Source organism: Otolemur garnettii, unplaced genomic scaffold (assembly GCF_000181295.1).
Source record: "Otolemur garnettii isolate 467f Iridium unplaced genomic scaffold, OtoGar3 scaffold00014, whole genome shotgun sequence".
Taxonomy (NCBI): domain Eukaryota; kingdom Metazoa; phylum Chordata; class Mammalia; order Primates; family Galagidae; genus Otolemur; species Otolemur garnettii.
Window position 1 is genome coordinate 20,071,539 of NW_003852409.1, and position 20,562 is coordinate 20,092,100.

General features: G+C 42.0%; 1 protein-coding gene across 1 annotated transcript in view; it reads right to left on the reverse strand.

Moving 5' to 3' along the window:
* Nucleotides 1–20,562, reverse strand: part of ASTN2 (astrotactin 2) — a 655,276-nt gene that overhangs the window by 514,026 nt on the left and 120,688 nt on the right. The window contains exon 4 of the mRNA XM_012802447.1: nt 18,294–18,461. Coding sequence (XP_012657901.1) covers nt 18,294–18,461 — 168 coding nt within the window. The remainder of the gene's footprint in view (nt 1–18,293; nt 18,462–20,562) is intronic.

Sequence of the window (20,562 nt, forward strand, 5' to 3'; positions counted from 1 at the left end):
AAATGGGGTCTTGCTCTTGCTCAGGCTGGTCTAGAACTCCTGAGCTCAAGGGATCCTCCTGCCTCAGTCTCCCAAGTGCGAGGACTGCAGATGGGAGCCACAGTGCCGAGCTCCATTTAATATTTTTAGGATTTGATTACCTGGTTAACCCCAGGTGACTGAAACCGTGGAGAACAAAACCATAGATACAGCGGGATCTGCCACTATCATTCCCAAATGCGGAATTCAAGCGACAGGGGAGGAGCAAGGCATTTCAGAGCAGAGATGACAGGCACGGACGTCAGAATGGGATCAGAACTCTGCATGTGCCAACCAAAGCCTCCGCGACTGCGTGAGATTTCCTATCTCCAACCTGATTTAGCTTCCCTGTATCTAAGTTACACGTGCCTGTCCTTCTCACTGAACATGAAGAATGCTCAGTTCCAGTGTGGGCTGCATAAATGAGGGTGCAGTCTGCTACTGCTATGATTATCACCGGGGAGCAGGGTCATCTCTGGTCCACAGGTTCCCTTATGTCCTTACCTGGCTGTGCCCTTTATTCAGGACCCTTTGGCTATCCTCAGTGAAAGGGAAAGACTAAGCAATGCTTATGGAGAGTGTTAATCCTCCCAACACCAGTGAAGCAGGTGCTGCTGCCGTCCTGATTTCACAGGTGAGAAAACTGAAGCCTTCAGGTATCAAATGGCTCGACCCCAGTTCACACAGCAAGAAAGCCACAGGGTCAGAACTCGAACCCAGATCTGCTTGACTCTGGAGGCAGAACAGCCCCCTACCAAACCATGTGGTGCACACCTACTGGAAAATCACTAGTCTCTCTGCGGTAATCACATACAAGGGATTTGGTTGAGATGAATGAATTCAGCATAACTCTGGGTCTCAGCACAATGTCCCACTGTTGTGACCCTACTTGCCCATTTACCACACTTTGGTGGGAGCTTATGGGATATAGATGAGATGGGGCCATGTGATTGTTAGCCTCACGGGATCTTGGAGCTGCTTCTCTCTAGCTTCATCCTTCTAACCTAAAAGATGGGGGACATAAGCTCAGCCCTCCTGTAATCATGAATAATCTACAAGAATAAAATATATACTTAAAGCATTCAGAACATATGATGATTAATAATGCAATTCCCCGCCTGAACAAAACCTGAAACAGCAAAGTGAAATATACAAAATAAATTAAGCCAACGGTAATTACTCATTTTGCAAAATGGTTCTTCACTTCCACAAAAGAGACTCGTTGATATTTTTTCTTCCAAGCCTTAGCTATCTCGGGGAGTTGAAAACCAATCCCTTTTATGTGATTACAGCAAAGAGACTAGTGATTTTCCAGTAGGTACGCAAGGGGTCATAACTATGTGCCCTGCCATGTCATCAATACCATAAAACAAAGGGGTCTGGGGACCCAGATAGGTCAGACAAGAGTGGGACCTTTGCTTCCATCTAGCCAGGAATCTGGGGGAACGTTAGAGAACCTTGAGACAGTGCACAAGGCTTGCCCTCTGCTTCAGAGGGGCCCTTTCCTCAGAGTGACCTCCATGTCAGTTGCTGGCAGATGGCTAGAGTCACTGCTAATTTCCTTGGGAATCAAGAGAACTGTCGTTTCCGGCCCTTCCATCTGGACGGTTACACCATTTTACATAATGTGTACGTTTAATGGAACCCAGCTAATTTCACGTTGCTAATCTTCTTCCTGGAGATGTTCCTATCTGTTTCCTGGCTCTCCCCTCCCCTCCCTCCCCTCCTTGCTCTGCACGTCTCTCTCTCTCCCTGTAACTCTCTCCATGTATTTGTCAGTGTTGTGCTGGGTTTCTCTCTGTGGCCGCTCCTTCTCTTTGTGTGTCTGGGTCTGTGTTCCCAACTCTCTGTGTGTCTTTCTCTGTCTCTCTTCTCCAGCACTCGGCAGGAAAAAAAAAATGGAAATAGAGTCAGAGAGCCCCAAGTTAATTTCTCAGATCCTTCTTAATTTCCATGTCCAAAATAAGAGACAGAAAGTACAGTCTGGATACCACGAGGGTCAATGTGCAGACTAAACAAGGCACGAAAGAGCAGTCGTTTCCTGTTAAACACATACCCCTTCCTTTCTCCTTCTTTTTCTTAATTTCTTTCATTTTCATTCTTTCCTTTCTTTTCTTCATTTTCCTGCTGTCTACTCCATGCTCCCTGCCCCCTCTCACATAAGCATACACACATCAGAGCCCCTACTTTCCAGCAATGATTTAATTATAAAAGTGCAGGTTCCCATTACAAAAGCTCACGTTCTTTTACAGAACATTTTTACAGTACATTTCCTGGTATATGATGGAGAATCGTGGTCAGTCATTACAATTAAGCAACATGTACCCATGTGGCCTGCACCAGGCTTCCCTAGGCTTCTCTGGTATGTCCATTTTGGCCACTTGAGATGAATATAATCATCACGCTCTGCAGAGTGAGGCCAGGGGCCTCCCCTGACTTGGGAGGAAGATTTTGAATTCTAGATTCCCTGTCCTCAGGATGAGTCCAGGTGACATCAACATAAATCCATACTGCCCCCTCCCTTGGCTGGTAGAGACCCAAACCCATCCAGTGAACTCTTAACCAAGACACCATTCGATGCTGTAATCAGAAGGCTGGTGTACACACCCACTCACACTCACACACCCGCACACACACACTTCTCCTATTCCGAGGTCTTTAGTCAAGAAAGAGGAGAGAAATCAGTGTGGTGCACTGGGGAGGCTCCCTACAGGTGGTGTTACGTAACCAGAAAACCAGAGTCTAGTGCTACCGCTGAGTGTTTTGTTCTAAATGGCTTTCAGAAGCCCTGCTGCACAGACATCTGTCATGCCTTTTATTCTGTCATGATTAAGTTTCCTGTAGGTTCCATACTGCCAACACTGGGGGGTTCCTTTTGCCTCTGATTTGATAATTTCCTTTCATTGAACACACATTTTTGCCATACAATGTACCAACTACTTTGCACTGATTATAATCATCACAATAACCTAGCAAAGGTGAATATTTTTCCCTCTTATTAAAAAGAGTGGGGAATTGAGACTTGGGGGAAATTAAACAATTTGGTCAAAGTCACAGCAATAGTTAGAGGCAGAGCCAATATTTTCACTCAGATCTGTTGACATCCATGCCTAGACTCCTTCCACATTGCCCTGACTTCCTCCCTAAAAATGAGACAGAACCCAGAATTAACACAGCTGGGTCACAAGCACCTGCAGGGGATGGCAGTGTCTCTTTTGCTTCTCTCCTGGTGACTGATCGAGTGTTGGGGCTCAGTCAGTGTTTGTGAAGCAAAGACATTAATGAAGCTCTGGGGGCACTGCCATGTCCCAGATGTCCTGCCCTAAAATGCACCCATGCATGTCCCCGCGAGTAAAGCCTGGGAAAGCACACAGAGACCAGCCCGGCCTCCGCACAGAGTAAGAGGCCATGTGACAGGTAACAATTCAAGTTGTAGCTGGGGAGGGCGGTACAGCTCAAGGGTAAAATATTTTGACAGCTTAATATGTTTTCAAGAGAAAGGAAGCCAAGGAAGCCATACCAAGCCCCAGTATGGTAGCCAGGTGACCTCCCTTCTGCCACCAACTCACTGAGCTACTAAGTGACCTGTCCCCAAACCTCAAGTTCATCAGGTGTAGAAGGAAGGGAAAGGTTAGCCCAGATGACCTGCAGGGATCCTTCCTGACCTTTAACCTGCCACCTGAAGGACAGTCTTTAAAGGCTTCTTAAGTCAAGTGTGGAAAGGCATCTGTCATGAATTACTCTTAGCCCACCAAATTTAAGGAGGCACGCAACCATGGGCAAGTGCATGGTTACCACCTAAAAACGAGTGCCTCCTTAAGCTTTATGCCTGAGACCCCTTGCCCACCTCCTTTTGGTCCCAGCCCTGCTTAGCATAATGGTCAGCAAAGCTCTATTCAGCCCTCACTCATGTCAGTATTTCCCTTCTCTGCTCAACCTTTGGGTCCCATCTTTAAAGACAGTGTGAAAACCAGGCCTTAAGCTCACACACGTGAGAGACACAGCAAACAGATTCCTCAACTCTGACATCAATACATGAAGTATGTTTGCCAGAAGCTTCATGGAGCAGAGAAGGTAGATTCTGTTTCTAGGTATCCCCAGCCTGGTTCACAGTGCATGATGTGTGAATGGTGCTCACTATATAACAGCAACGAATGGAATGCAGTATCTGGATTCCGACCACTACCACTTCTTTCTGTCTGTGCTGCTACTGCCCTGACCCATCCTCTCGGGGCTGGATTATCACCCCAGTCTTCCTTCTCACCAGTCTCCCTGCTACCATACATGTCTCTGTCCCTGTGGATGGTTTTCTCAACAGAACTTCCAGAATGATCCTCTTAAAATGTAAGTCAGAGGATGTTACCCCTCTGCTCCATCTTCCAGTGGTTCTCCACTGCATTCAGCATGAACACAAGTGTTCTTACAATATTCTACAAGATTTTCCCAGGGGTTTTGACCCCATATCCTAATATCCTCCTACCATCCAGGGCAGCCCAGCACATTCTCCTGCATGATCTTCCCAGAATGTGTGAGGCCCAAACACCCTTTGCATAGGCTGTTCCCTTTGCCTGGACTATGCTTTCCCTAAGTGCCCCCACAAAGCGTGCTTTGTACCCTCAGCTTTTCAGTCTGCTTACATTTGCACCACTTCTGTCTGCCACATTTACAGCCTGCAGGCTTAAAACATGCAACAGGCACACATGCAAACACACACACACGCACATCTTCTAACATGGCATGTATTTGATAAAATATACTACATCTCTTTTAACTCTCTCTCTCTGCCCCAATAGAGTAGGAGCTCCATGATTGCATGAGTTTTTATCTGATTTGTTCCTTCTACCAAACCCTCACATCCCGCCAAAATTAGGTGCTTGATAAACACCCATTGAATGTTTAAATGAACAAATACACAAGTGACTACAAACCAAAACCAGTTCTTCAACTGGGATGCCACAGGATTCACTGAATTCACTAGATAAGAAAGTGACTATTTGTGATTTTTTCTGATTCCATATAAAATGAAGTATTTTTTCGAGATCTTTAAAGTATGACAATGGAACTTTAATAGGGATTGCATTAAAACTATATATTGCTTTAGGTAGTATAGACATTTTAACAATGTTAATTTTTCCCAGCCATGAGCCAGGTATGTTTTGCCATTTATTAGCATTTTCAGCTATTTCTTTTCTTAGAGTTTCATAGATATTCTTCTTAGCAAAGTATCTCAAGAATGGAAGAAAAAGTATCCAATGTACTAAACCCTATTATGAAACTAATTGTTAACTATCATAGGAAAGCTATAATCCAATTGTAGTCCAAGAATATGGAGAAAGAGGAGAAAGAGGGGAGGGGAGGAGGGAGGAAGGGTGAAGGGAAGGTGATTGGTGGGACCACGCCTATGATTTATCCTATAAGGGTACATGTGAATCTTTCTAAATGTCCAATATAAATGTCTTAATACAATTATGAGAACGACGTGATGGCCATGTTGGCCAATTGGATGAAAGTATTTCAAATTGTCTATGGAAACAATACACTGTATCCCATGATAGTATTAATGTGCACAAATGTGATTTAATAAAAAAAAAAAAAGAGGCAAAAATTTTCAGTAAAAGGCCATATGGTAAATTTTTTAGGTTTTGTAAACCATAGGGTCAAGGCTACTCAACTCTGTTGTTGCACAAAAAATGTGTAGATAATACATACACATAATGATGTGTTTAAGGAAAACATAACTTACAAAAAAATAGCAGTTGGACAGTAGGCTATGGTTTGCTGACTGCTACGCTAGACTAAACTCTGTCCAGCCAGGCAGTGGGTCTGCATTTGCTTCCTGTTGAATCACAGTAAATAACCGTAACAGTATCGAGCACAGCTCTGTCACTTGATAACTATTTTGAATTAAATGAAATATATGTGAGATGTAGTTCTACTCTTGACTGTGCCCAATGCTGTCTAATTTCTAATTGAACTTGCTGCAATAATGGAAATGCTCTGTATCTGGGCAGCACATGACAGCCACTAGCCACATGTGGCTACAGGACACTTCCAACATGGTGACTGTGAAGAGCTGAATTTTACAGTTAATTTCCTTTCCTTTTAAGTAGCTGACATTTCAATTCAAATGTCCACATAGAGCTAGTGGCCACAACACTGGATAGCAGAGCTTCCTCACGATCATTCTCTTCCATCCCCACCCAACTCTAATGCCCCGAGACTGCCACCCTGATGACTAACACTCACAATTGTCCTTTCCGTTATAATCTTCTGGTACTTCTTTCACTCAACCCATGCTTTAGCCACTGCTATAATAATAGCTAATGTTTGCTGAGCTTTAGTACCAGCCATTGGGCTAAGTGCTTTAATATGCCTTGTCTAGCTCATCTTCATAATAACCCTCTAAGGAGTGTCATGTTGATATTATTAGAGAAGTTCTCCAGTGAGAAAAACAAAAGTGCAGGAAGGGTCAGCACAGCATCCAAAGCTGTGCAGGCAGAGGAGCTGGGGATTGAATTTCCATCTGCCCGAATCCAGAGTGCAATCTATCAACATTACAAATATTTAGTGCAATATAAGATAAGTATAACTATATGGTCCAGGACAACCACAACAGGCTTATCAAGTGTAGAAAGTTGTGTTGGTCTCAATTTCCTGGGTACACATGTTGTCCATCCTTCAAGAGGCCAAGAATCACTGGGCATCTTCATCCATATCCTCCAATGCCAGAGTCTGGGCTTTCAATAAGGGTTTTCAGTATAGAGAATTAATTTAGAGCTGGAAAGCACTCAGAGAAAACCTAATGTAAATGCCCTTCCTATTACAGAGAAATTGAGATCCATAGAGGAAAAGGGACTTTCAAAGGTCATAACATGAGTAAATTACAAAGATGGGAGGGAACCCATGTAATTTGTTTCCAAATCTAAGACAGCAGAACTTCTGTAAGTTGACTATGAAGGGACTGTAGCAAACTGGCCAACATACAGGAAGTGGTCAACATAAGGAACTAGGCCTACTCTACTGATATGTACATGTGATACATGTCTGGTCATGTCTTTAAGTCAACTTAAAGAGGTGGTCAATGTAGGGAGGTGGTCAACTCTAGAGGTTCTGTTGTCTTTTGTCTTTCATATTCTCTTTGCACCAACAGTGTACTAAATAATGGGCTGGGACTGAGGATAAAGCAGTGAATCATACAGTCACAATTCTTCCTTTACATCACTTACACATTCCTAGATAGCTAGTAATTAAACATGGAACCACACAAATAAAATATATCATCACAGCTTGTAATTATATACTGTTAACACAAGCTGATGTTTAAGAAGATAAACTCAGAAGCCAGATTTCTAAGATTCAAATATAGATTATGCCACTTCCTCAGGACTTAGTTTCCTCATCTGTAAAATGGTGAAATTAATACGTCATTATGTTAATTCTAAGGCACACAACTTTCCACATTTTGATACCCCTGAGATAAGAACTCATTTAACAATTAGTAGCATCTTATGGCCATTATTAGAAGCATTTTCGTTCCTTAGGGGTACACCAACTATTAGTACATGTATGTGACTTTATCTTGGTTTAGTTAAAATGTGATTGCGTGTACCTCACAGGGTTATTGAAAAATTAAATGACACAATATTTGTGAAGTGTTTAAACAAGTGCACGGTATACAACACAGTAGAATGAGGACTACTGCTATTATTTACCATAAAGGAAAAATAGAGAGCATTAATGGAGCACAGCACAGTGGGGGGGACAACCTAGTCTATAAGGTCCCTTCCTTGATGATAGGATATTTAAGCTGAAACATGAAGTATAAGGAGGACTTAAGAAGTGGGGGGAGTGTAGTCCCCTTCCTTGTGAGGGGAATAGAACTGGTACAGGCCCTATGCCATTAGCTGCCAGAAAAAAAATCACTATCAACAATCATGGAGCAGTCCACAAAAAGGCTTCATCATCCTAATAATACCCCAGCTCCACCCTCTGCTTCCACCATCATCTTTTTTCCACACTTTGTTTATTGATAATCCATTTTTATAAAGTTTTACACATATATTTACAAGATTCCTGGATTTATTATTGAACATAGTAGGACACACAACATTTTTAGAAGAAAATATAATTTTAATGCACTTGTTAGATGATATGAAACATAGTTTCTAATCATCTAAATGCCAGTAGATTGTATTTTTGATGATAAAATGTGGTCTTAAAAGCCAAGAACTTCCTTTTCTTTTGGTACCTATGCCCCAGAGACAGTCATCAGAGATTCCCGAGGATCCCCCTTCTCCTGCATGCAACCTTGCAGTGCGAGTTTCAGATCTCTCAACCTCTTCCTTTCAAGTTCAGACGCTAACGTTGCCTAGACTTTTAGTGAGACTGGCAAGTTCCCAGTAAGGAAAAGTTCTCGCCATCCCTTTTGTAGTTTATTCTAACCTTCTTGTCCCTTTTAAATTTTTAATCGGTGAAGCCTGTTGCTTGCTGTGTTGGCTCTCTGAAATTTTATGACCTTATCTTAGACACAGATTGTCCTTTTTAGAAGACCTTAACCCTCTTCTACAACATAACATTTTACAATACATTTAAGCCAAACATAACAAGACTACCAGAGATTAAAAATATGTATATGTTCCCTCCAATTCATAAATGCTGTCACATCTCCTCCTGCCTCTCAGTTATACATTTTCCCCTTATTCCCAATACAATTGGGTCTTTTTCTTTCCAAGTCAACTTATTCTGTAAATTCTTTGTCCAAAGGATTCATGCCTCCCTCTGAGAATTCTCTACAAATACCTTTCAAAAGGAGAATGGCAGAATCCCTCTTCTTTTTCTTACTATTAAGCAAACTTTCTCACATAGTAACTCCACAAAACAATATCTTGTCAGTCAGTCTGTGTCCAAACCCTAGCAATAAGACTTAACAAATATATGAACAATGTCAAGGACTGTAGTAAATATATGACTTTGAGAATGTCAACCAAGCATTTTAAGACATCACCTCTTTTGTATAGAAGTATTAATAACTTCACGTAAGTGTTGTTATAAAGGCCCAGAATAATTATACCAAATCTCAGCATGGTTGTTGGTACACAGTGAGTGCATAATAATTGTATATGTTATCTTCACTTCTGTATTCATGTATTTCTTGATATTTCACCAAACCTCTTTTAAGTATCGGCTACATATGGCTGTTGCCTAACATCCTATCTGCTATGTATTGATAATTAACCAGAACCAAATGGATTAATTTGACGAGAGAAACGTAATTTTGTGATTAACTGATTCATTTCATGGAATGTAAGCAGAAAAGCCTTGTTTTGTTGTTTTAATGGCTTTTATTGGAAAGAGGTTTGAAAAGTTTGATTCCATTATCTTTCATGTCTGAATAACAAGGTGCGGATTCACTGACTGATAATTAATTTAGATGAGTTTTGTCTAATCCAGGTTCTAGTGAAGTTCATGACAAAGGAGTGGTGAGGCAGAAAGCAATCAGATTCTCAGGAGCAGAGTGACTCACTTCAGAGAGGATCCCCCTAGCTGAGTGTCACGGGAATAGCAGTCTAGTTAGAAAGGTCTAATTCGAAACGGGTAAAGGATAGAGCTCACTATGAGTTCAAAAAGACTAGTGGTGCCCAGCTCAGGGTAGAAGGTGACTTTGAGAAGAGGATGAGCTGTCCCAGATAAAAGTTTTTACTTAGCAAACCCTTCAGGCAAAATGTTGTCAGCACCATGAGAGCTATCCATGTTACTGACACCAGAACCCAGCACCAAACTCATTCACCAAGCCTTGACCTTTCAGCAACTGAACTAGCTTCTCTTTCATTCTTGATGTAAGATGTATTCATAAAGTTACTGCTTCATTTTGAGATACAGCAGTAAACAAGATGAGAAAAGACCAAGTCTTTCTAAAACTTACATTCTCCTATAATCATACAGCAAGTCTTTCTTCTTCAATAGGCTGGAAAGTGGTCTCTCTATAGATGGAGATCAGTACGTTTAACTGTACCACTTACCTACACACTACCTCGCTTCAACATATCTGCCACATTACCCGAGAAACCCTCAAAGTTGCCATCTCCTTCCAAGAAGTGATGTTCTTCATGTCTATAAATTCTCGGACTTTACAGCTTCATAAAATCCCTGTGTCTCTTAAAGCTTTAATAACACAGTGCTTGGCAAATAATAGGAACAAACTATAAACATTACAAATATTTAGTGCAATAGAAGATAGGTACATGACATAAACACATACGCTGTATTGTCATTTCACATCCTATTACAAATGAAAAGTGGGTGCTAAAGCCACGAACAGAAACTGAATGGGATGGCTAATATGACTGAAGTTCATGTCAATTGTGAAGGGAAAATTCAATTTGCTGTCAATGCCATTTATAAATTGTTTCAATCATACTTATGCTCTAAGTTATTAGTGCTTAACAGGTCATCGAAACATGAATTTTTGAGCTGGGAAATATCTTAGGAATTATTTAGTGCTGTAATTTGTATCTTGCCACTAATTTACTGAGTGACATTGGGCAACTTGCTTAGCCTGGGTGCCCCTCAGTCTCCTCATTAGATCAGACTAGATTATGTTCAGGCATTTTATTGCCCTAAAAGAACATTCCCAATCATTGCTTTTTTGGGGAAAAGGAATCAGAAGTTCATACTGTGTGACATACCCAAGGTCAAATAGCAAATTTGTGGTGAAGTTAGCATTAGGATTAAGAGTTTGTGATGTTTTTCATTACACAAGTTTAAAAGTCACACAAGGACTCACTGAAAGTTGAACATATAAGAATGGCCAGCTTACTGTTAAGTTTCTCTCCCAGCTGGTCAGCTCCCAGAAGGTACAAAATACATCTTATTTTCTTCTCACGTAATCTTATGCAGTTGCACATTGCTGGACTAAATGTCTCATGAAATATTTATCGAATTAATAAGTGAAGATACACATGACTGAATAACTGACTATAAAAATAAAAGTAAACACTATGCAATAAAAATAAGAGTAAACACTTGCAGCGGGTGTCTACCTTATACCAGGCACTGCAGCAGTGCATTTAAAATGGTATTTCTCATCTCATCCTCACAACAACTCTGAAAAACAGGAATAACTCTCCTCATGTTTACAGTTATAGAAAAAGAGGCTTGACTATGTGAAATTACTTAACCAAATCTCTGAAACCAGTAAACAGAGATGAGGATTTGAACCTGGTTCTGTCTGACTCAAAAGGATATTCCAATTCTACTCATGTTCACTAAATGCTTGGATGAATGAACAAACACACGAAAGAATGAATTAGTGACTAATTGAATTAGTGTTCTGCTGTCACTTGCTTCATGGGGTTTGAGCCGTATTGTCAAAGGCTTTCTATATAGAACTTAGCATGATGCCACACATGTGCAGGACATTAATAAAGCTGTTTCCCAATAAGACATTACCCGTGATGATATCCTTGAGCATCAAAGCCTGATCATTTGAACTGCTGGGTGCTGCATTTTATGCAATGATAGGGAGTAGTCCTTGAATATTCCTTTCTGTCTCCAGACAGATGAGGAGTAATGGTAGCCCAGTGTGCAAAGGAGCCTAAAGGCACTCTCTGGTGACATGTTCAGGCCTCCACTAAGCCTCCTTTACTTCCTCTTGGTATATTTTTATCTCATCCATTGTTGTGCTGGTAAATGTTTAGTGATTGGCTTTCTGAAGAAAATAAATCCTGCTTTTATAGCATTTAACCAATTTCATTAGTGTGAATTTCCTCACCGTGCCAAGCTTCCAAGCTAACAAGATGACATCACCAAGCCAAGAATTGGGAAGAGATGCTAACAATCAAGTCTCACGCCTCCACATGAGCTGGCTGCAGCTCACCAAAGATCCAATTTTATCGTCAATTCAGTGGGTGGTACTTATTGTTGAAATTTCTGGAAAACTACACAAGAGCTGGGCTATGGCACATGGCCAGGACAACTTGTCCAGGTTCACCCATGCACCAAGTCAATAATATCTTCTTCAGCTGCAGCATCTTCCCCACTGTCCTCCTCCTTTCCTGAGCTAGAGGAATAATCCTTCTCATGAACACATCCAGAAAAGCTTTAAGGCATGGTAACCATTCTTTGACTCCACGACTGTCCAGCTCTACGGCTTTGACCCATGTGAGGAAAGGCTTTATTAAGAAAATCTAAGCCACTTTTGACATGTATAGGGATTCAGGGCTTAGTTTTTCCATGACCTTCCTCAATTCTAATTCCTACTGGAGGCAAAGAATGGGGAAATGTCCAGATGTTCCCTCAAGGAGTTAGATGTTCTCCCAAACAGTTAGACAGAGATTGAGAGCAGTTCCTCTATTTCATTGGTCAACACAGCTTAATTAAAGCCATTGTTGGTTCCTAAACTGTTTGGATCCTTCCCTTTCAGTGTCATCCTCGGCCACGCTCTCTGCTCTCTGCCTCCACTTCATGTCCAGCACACTCTCTGATGCCAGCCTCACCATGTTGTTCTTCTGTCATTTCTAGAATCAGTGTAACCTTTCTTCTTCTTCTTCTTCTTCTTCTTTTTAAAAAGAAACCAAATCTACTCTACCAAGTTTAAAAAAAAGCAAATCCACTGTACCAGAATACCTTTCCTACTCAAATTCCCCACTAACTCTACAAAGCTAAGCTAAAAGGTCATTTTCTCCATGATGTGACTCCCGAAACCCCCATGTAAAATACATTTCTCCCTGGGCTGCAGGCGCGAGGCACTTTGTTAATCCATTGTTCTTGATTTATACCACACTGTGTTTCTTTTATAATAGCTTTATATGAAAAGATTCTTTTTTATACCTGTGAGAATGTAAAATCCATGAAGGCAAGAACATTTTGCAATTTGTCTGTGATTCCTCATAGCACATAACACACAGACTCATGAGTTGTGGACTTAAGAAAATCTTGCTTGAATTGAGTCTAATGAATTGAACTAAATTTCACAAAGTGGGCCTGAGTTAAACCCCATGATATTTTATTCAAGGATCTTACATTCCATTCCCACTTCTCACCTGTAGATAATCCCACCCTTTATGCCTGAAGTGACTTGTAAGAACAAAATGCTTTGCTGGGCAATGGGGTGGGAAAGATACAGGGATAAATCAGAGTAAGTCCCTGGCCTTAAAGAGCATACACTCTAGCAGAGAAGATACATGTTTAAGCAATAACTCTCACTTTAACTTGATTTTTAGTCAACAGAGAACTCTGATGATTGGGTAATCCATTCTATTAAGAGTAATTAAGAGGCAAATAATGAGTAGGACTTCAGAAGGTGGATGATTAAATAGCAAATATTAAGGGGTAGAGGATAAATGGGTGGAAGGCATTTTAGGTGGAGGGAGTAGATGAACTTCAATGAGAAGGCAAGAGTTGGCGTGGGGTGTTGGGGTATAATTGAGAGTGTCAGCAGAGTAAGTGGCCAGCCAAAGAGGGATGCTCTTGGGGATATGCGGAACAGATGGCAGGAAGAGACCAGAGCATCCTAGAGTTCAGACGGCTGGCTTCTGGACATTGTTCTGTGACCCAGCTTTTCTGCAGCTGGAAAATATTTAATCTCAGTTCTTATTTGAGTGGATTTGGAGGAAGCCACTAGAATTTCAGTATACAATTGTTTCAAGCATCATAGGGAGGGAAATTGCCATCTTCCTTCCTCTTTTCATTATTCTCTGTCCGCTGATTATATATCAGGCATTATGCTGAGTTTGAAAGACAGAGAGATGAATGACACACACATTTTGAACCTCCCTCCACAGCTTCCAACAAAGTTTAGATTCTGGTGATCTACCCAGACAAGGAAAAAGCAATAACTCTGCATTGACCAGAGGGGAGGGGACTCTTCAGTGGGGAAGAGAGATTTAGGAATACTTACAGAAGGAGGGCTACTGGGTAGAAGGTGAAGGAAGTAAAAAGAAGTCCCTGGTCTCCTAGAAGGACAAAGAAGGACAAAACCAAGTGAAGGGGAAGAAACAGGCTGTGAAAGGGATGGAGGCGTGAGAGAAGATGGTACCTTAAGGGAACTGCAGGTGGCTAGAGTACCTAGAACCCAGAGCACAAAGCAAATGGAGACAGAAAATGAGGTGGATAGCAGTGAACATGGTTTCATCAAAATTATTAAATTGGCAAATTTGCAGCTGAGCCATTCACTGTGAATGCAGAATGTAAAAGGGCTATTTGGGACTGTGCAGTCTTCCTGCAACATGGAAGTCCTGAGTCAGAAGCATCAGCAATAGCTACCAGTCTACCAAGAATGCAGAATCTCAGGCTCCACCCCAGAACTTCCTGAGACTTGATAAACACTAGCTGAGAGCATGGGAACCTGGGTCTCCATGCTGGCTCTGCAAGCTGCTGCCACCCCTCTGACCTCGGTCTTGTTGCCTGCCTTCTCTAGGCATCAACAGCATCAGCAGCGAAGTTGGGAAGATGAACCCCAGTAGGATCCAATGACTTTCCATCTCTGCTTATTTTCCAAACTAGCTAACATATACCTGCTTCTTGGATGATGCACTGTCTAGAATCATGGCCACAAGTCTGTGGCCAACACAGAAGATCATCAGAAACCACAAACTTGCACCAAAAAGTAGATCAGCCAGGAAATCAGAGGTTACCATTTACCCAGTTCCTGTTTAAGGGAGGACAAAGAAGGAGGGAGGGAGGGGAGAGACAGAGAGAGAGAAGAAGAAGGAGGAAGAGGAAGAGGAGAAGGAAGGAAGGAAGGAAGGAAGGAAGGAAGGAAGGAAGGAAGGAAGGAAGGAAAACATAAGAGACCTGACCTAAAGACATAGAAGCTTCAACTGCCTGATCAGATGCTGTACAAGAGTTTCACCACTTTTTCCAGTTTCCCCGATTGGTGTATTTACAGGCTGCAAAAATGCATTCTGAATAGGCTCTTAACTACAGAATAAGAGGAAGTGGTAGCTACAAAGGCAAATCCTGATCTCCAAAGACACAAGAGTTAGCCTGGAGAATCCCTCTCCTTACTTCTGAACAGGTACTCCATTGAGTAGTAGAATAATAATTGAATAGAGGAAGCAGCCCCTTGACCCAGGCTACTGCACAGATCACTGAGACCTCTGCCCTCCTCTACCAGAGGCTGTTGTCATGGTATCTCTGCAAGCTGGCCATACTCTTGTGAATGGAGAGAGAGATGAAGCTCCAGAGAAAAGAGACCAATACAAATTGTAAGGAAGAGCAGAGGACCAGGACTAAAGAGAAGCAGGGTTCTAATCCTGGCTCCTCTTCTAAATTCCTTTGTAACCTTGGCAAGTCCCTTTCTCTCTCTACTTCCCATTCTCCTATTTGTGAAATATCATAACTATCATTTACTGAGCACTAGTTATGAACAAGATATTGTCCACTTACTGGGCATTTAATATAAATAAGACAGTGCCTCATGGGTTTGAATACCACCTAGGTGCTGCTGGATAGTTCATTTCTATCTCCAGCTAACACCTCTTCTTTGAATTTGAGTTATGGACCTGTAGGGAATTCTTCTAAGTTTATATTACCTTGTTTTCTTTTTTTTATTATTAAATCATAGCTGTGTACATTAATGCAATCATGGGGTACAGTGTGGTGTTTTCATATACAATTTGAAATATTTTCATCAAACTGATTAAATGTCATTTTCTTAGTTATTGTGTTAAGACATTTATATTCTACTTTTAGAAAGATTCACTTGTACCCTTGTAAGATAAACCATAGAGGTGATCCCTCCAATCACCCTCCCCCAACCCATCCAGCCCCCTCTCCTACTAGCCCTCTCCCCCCTCCCCATATTCTTAGGCTATAATTAGGTTACAGCTTTCATATGAAAGCTATAAATTAGTTTCATAATAGGGCTCTGTACATTGGAAACTTTTTCTTCCAATCTTGAGATACTTTGCTAAGAAGAACATTTTCTAGCTCCATCCATGTAAACATGAAGGAGGTCAATAGAGCTTAACTTTTTTCTAATAGAAGCAGGGCTTGTCACCCTTGACATAGCTTCTAGTTACATACTTCCTTCCAGTTCCTCAAAGTGGTTGATCCAGATATCTCCTTATAATGGAAACGACACAGCAGCAGCTGAGGCATTAGAAGTAGAACACCACCAGAATGGCCCCAGCCAGTGGCCAGAGCATCTTTTCTACCTAGCACACCAGACTACCTGCTTTCCTGAATTTCCTGTGAAGAGACCATTCAGATATTTGCTCATGAACTCTAAGTAATCCTATTCTCCACTATATATACTGCTAGCTTCCCCCTCCTCTCACTCTCTCTTCATTCCTGCCCTCTGTGGCCTGAGGACAGAGGACTGTCCTCCTAAATTGAGTTCTATGACTAATATCTTTGGATTTGTTTCCTATTGTCGGGCGTATTGAATTTGTGCCTTTCATCTGAAGGACCAGGGCTACCCAGATCCGGGATGCCAGTGAGAACACAAGCACAGGCTCCAGAGTGATGGTCAGGCAGGCATAAAGAGGACACAGGTTAGAAAAGAGTGACAAGGGTGCCTGCCAGGATAAATAAGTTTCCCATGTAAGGCACTCCCGTTCGTGGGTCACATATCCAAGAATTAGGCCATGCCCCAGATAAGAGAAGTATCCTGTGAAAGGCACTCTGTAAATACCCATACCAGTCCCCTTCACTGCCCACTACAGCATGGTTGCTGGCCACACTGGTATTGAAGCCCAGGTTTAGCTTGGGGCTCTCAAGACAGGACCCAAATACGCATCATCCTCATCCAGCCCTGACACTCCCTTAGCATCCCCTGGCTCAGTGCATGAGAAGCCAACCTGTCCCACTGTTCACCTGAACAACTGGCATCATCTTTGACCCCACTCTATTTTTCACATCCCATATCCAATAACAAAGTCTGCTAAAACTGCACTCTAAATACTCCTGAAATCTGATAATCTCTCACCATCTTCTCCCCTTACTCCCATGTTCCAAGCCACTACTAACTCTTGCCTGGATGAGAGAAATAAGCCCCTTAAACAACCCCTAAATGCACTCAGCACACAGCAGCCTGCTAAAATGGAAATCAGACCCTGTTGCTCCTTTGGTCAGAATCTTTGGATGACTTTCCATCTTACTCAGAGTAAGATCCAAAGTCTACACCACCTTGTACCAGGTGCCGAGACTGCCCCACTCCAACCCTCTGCTCCCCAGAGTTCCCTTCCTCCTCCTCTTCACTCTCACTCCCCTCTGCTGTCCCAGTCTTCCCACTGGTGCTAAGCAAAACATTGAGTGCTCCTGCCCAGGCACAGACCCCTGAGTTTCCCCTGCCTAGGACACACTTCCTCAGATACTGACACAGCTGCTTCCATTCCTGTCTTCAGGTGTCTGCTCAAATGTCACCTTCTCAGAGAGACTTTCCCTGACAACTCCATGTGCATAGTGACAACTCCACCCACACTCCAGCTGAGCGCTCCATGTGCTCTGGACTTCCTCCAGCACCAGCATTTACCATCACTGGACAGATGCTCTATACTCATCTGGGTATTTGTGTATTGCTGCTCCATTCAACAGAACTTTCCAGAATGATAGAAATATTCTAAATTTGTGCTGTCCAATAAGGTGACTGCCAGTCACAGCTGCCTATGGAGCACTTGATATATTGGTAGTGCGACTGAGAATATTAACATTTAATTGCACTTACTTCTAGTTAATTTAAAATAAATAGCCACCTATGGCTAGTGGCTACCATATTGCAGAGTCTCCCCCAAAGAATGTAAGCTTCATGAGAGGGAAGAGATTTTGCCTATTTTGTTCACTGCTATGCTATATGTTTTAATTAAACTTGAGTCTGGCCACTCAAGAAATATCTGTGGAGTGAATGAATAGGTGAATATGCTAGGAGCTTTCTGTGAAGTTAATCCTAAGAACAGCCTGGCCAGTTAGGTGCTATTTTCTTTCTTTGGTATTCAGAGATAGGCAGTGTGTTGTAAAGAACATCCAGCTAGTATGAGGTAAATAGGATCTTCCCTAATGGATATCTGAGGACATTCAGACCCTTTCCTTTGCTAGAAACAGACTAGATGTCCTCTGAGGTCCTTTCCAACTCTGAGATCCTGTGGCTCTTTGAGAATTTCCTCCCTGGACAAGCAATGGCAACACATAGTCTAGCATCAATCAGAGTGATGGACCTTTATGACAAGCCCCTCATCACTGGCTCAGAATCCACGTGCCTCAGGCAGAGGGAACGCAAACCCTCCTTAACCCACCTTCTCCCTCCCTCTACCCCCAGTCCTACCCCCATGGCTCACCAGTCTCTGGGTCGCAGAGCTGCTCACAGGCATCTGTTGTCCTCTGTCCGCAGAGGTCCCGCACCCATGGGGAGGTGGCGTTGATCTGGTAATACAGGGACAGCTTGGCCGGGTTTAACCAGTCAGAGATGTCCAGGTAGCTTCCCTCACTCACCACGAAGCTGCTTCCTGTGGGGGAACAGAGAGAAAGACAGCTACTTTCTCCCCACATTCAATGTCTCACTGCAAATGCTGCAGGAACACAGAGAGGTGTATAGAACCCACACTCCCTAGGAAACCTGATGTCACTTGTCTACAGGCGTTTACAGAGCATTTAAAACGTACAAGTCACACTGTCAGAAGCCAACAGAGGCAGACAAATCAGAAAAGAGAGAGAGTTCAGCCTGGTGGTAAACAGTAGGCTCTTAAGAGAGAAGGGGAAAGTGGGTTCAAATCCTAAATCTGTCATTATTCGGCATGGATTTTGGGCAAGTCACTCTCCCTTGGTCCCCAGCCTTGGTTCTTTATCTGTAAATGGAAATATTAACAGAACTTGCCTCACAGAATTAAATACTTTAATATAGATAAACTATTTAGAATAGTTCGAGTGAAGAATGATTAAATATTAAGTTCCAAAAGAAATGAAAAAAGCTAATGTCTGTGTCTGCAAGGCATCCTCTTTGGAACAGGCATCACTGATGCCCTCAGGGGTCAGGTGGGTGATAATGGGAGAGACTGGTGAGGGGTAAGGAAAATAGTATCTAGGCCTCTTGGCCTCCCCGTGCTATGTTTTCTGTTTTTTATTTTCAGAGAGGTGATTGCTTCTCTTGCTTCTTTTGGCTAAGATCAAGTGTATTTTCAGAGAGATTGAGATGGAGATAGAGATTAACAGAGAGAAAGACACAGAAAGACAGACACGGAGACAAAGAGAGATTTTCAAAGAAATGCCCAGCACCTCTAAGGAAGAAGGCAGCACTCACAGAATAAAAAATAAGTATGCCTTGATATTGAGAAACAGCAGGGAGAGGTGGGGTCCGGGATCCAAATGGGGCAGCCCGTGACCCAGCTCTAGACAACCTTTTTTACATGGAACTGAAGGCTAGAGGTACAACACCTTCAGATTTTCTTCAGAGAGACTGGAAATTCACACTTTTATCGTAATCAACCATTTTTCAACAATGGCTGAGGTTTCTTCGAGAACGCTCGTATCGACCAGTATTTGCGAAGTCTGCTTTGAAATTCCTCTTTCATATATATATGCAGAGGGTGGCCAAAAAATGTATACATATTTTGAGAAAGTAAAAAACTATTGAAATTGTAATACTCAAATCACGTTTGACTTCTGCAATTATAAGAGATATAAGATACAACATACAGGATAACAAATAATATCAGTAGCTATTGAGTATTCCAATTTTAATATAATTTTTTCCTTTCTTAAAATATGTATACATTTTGTCATCCTCTGTACATGTATGTGTGTGTTATATATGTATAATATATATATATATATGGATTAATGAGGGGCATCATGAATTAATGAAGATAACACATATGTATTAATGTATCACATATATACGCATAATAGCATATTACATACATACTCATACTCTACACACATGCACATGTACACACACCACACACACTTTTTTAGGAGGAAAAAAAAAGAAGCCCATTGAGAATGGCTGCATTTGGATGTGAACGGTGAGTATATATACCTATGTAGCCATAATGCAAAGCAAAGGTAGAATTTCATGGGGAAAAATAATGCATCCAAACAGGACCAGGCTTTACAAAACCAGACTGGAAGAATGGGTCTAGATTTGTGGCAGCAGCAGCAGGAGACTTTAAATTATGTTTCATAATTAACATGACTCAGCTCTTGTCTCTGTGTCAGCCTTTCTCTACTTCATTATCAACCAAAAAAAAAAAAAAAAATCCTTCCATGTATGCAGTTCAAATTCTCCAAAGAAGGACTCAGTTAACAAGCACCATATCTCACACTCTGCTGGCTGACCTACGGATAGACTCATCTTGCTTAATTCCAGAGAGAAGATATATTTGCATGGTGCCCAGCTGTGGTCCAATGGGCAGTGGCCTGGCAGGTGGGATCATATCAGACCACACCTGGCTCCCTGAGCATCTGAGGTTGTAGGTGGAGAAGCTTTCCTGAAAAGGGTAAGGGCACAGCCAGCAATGGTTATCTTCTCTAACTTATACAAATAACGATTTCTATCACCTCATCAAGTGAGCACCTAACTCAAGGCACAGTGGACAACACGGGCTTTGG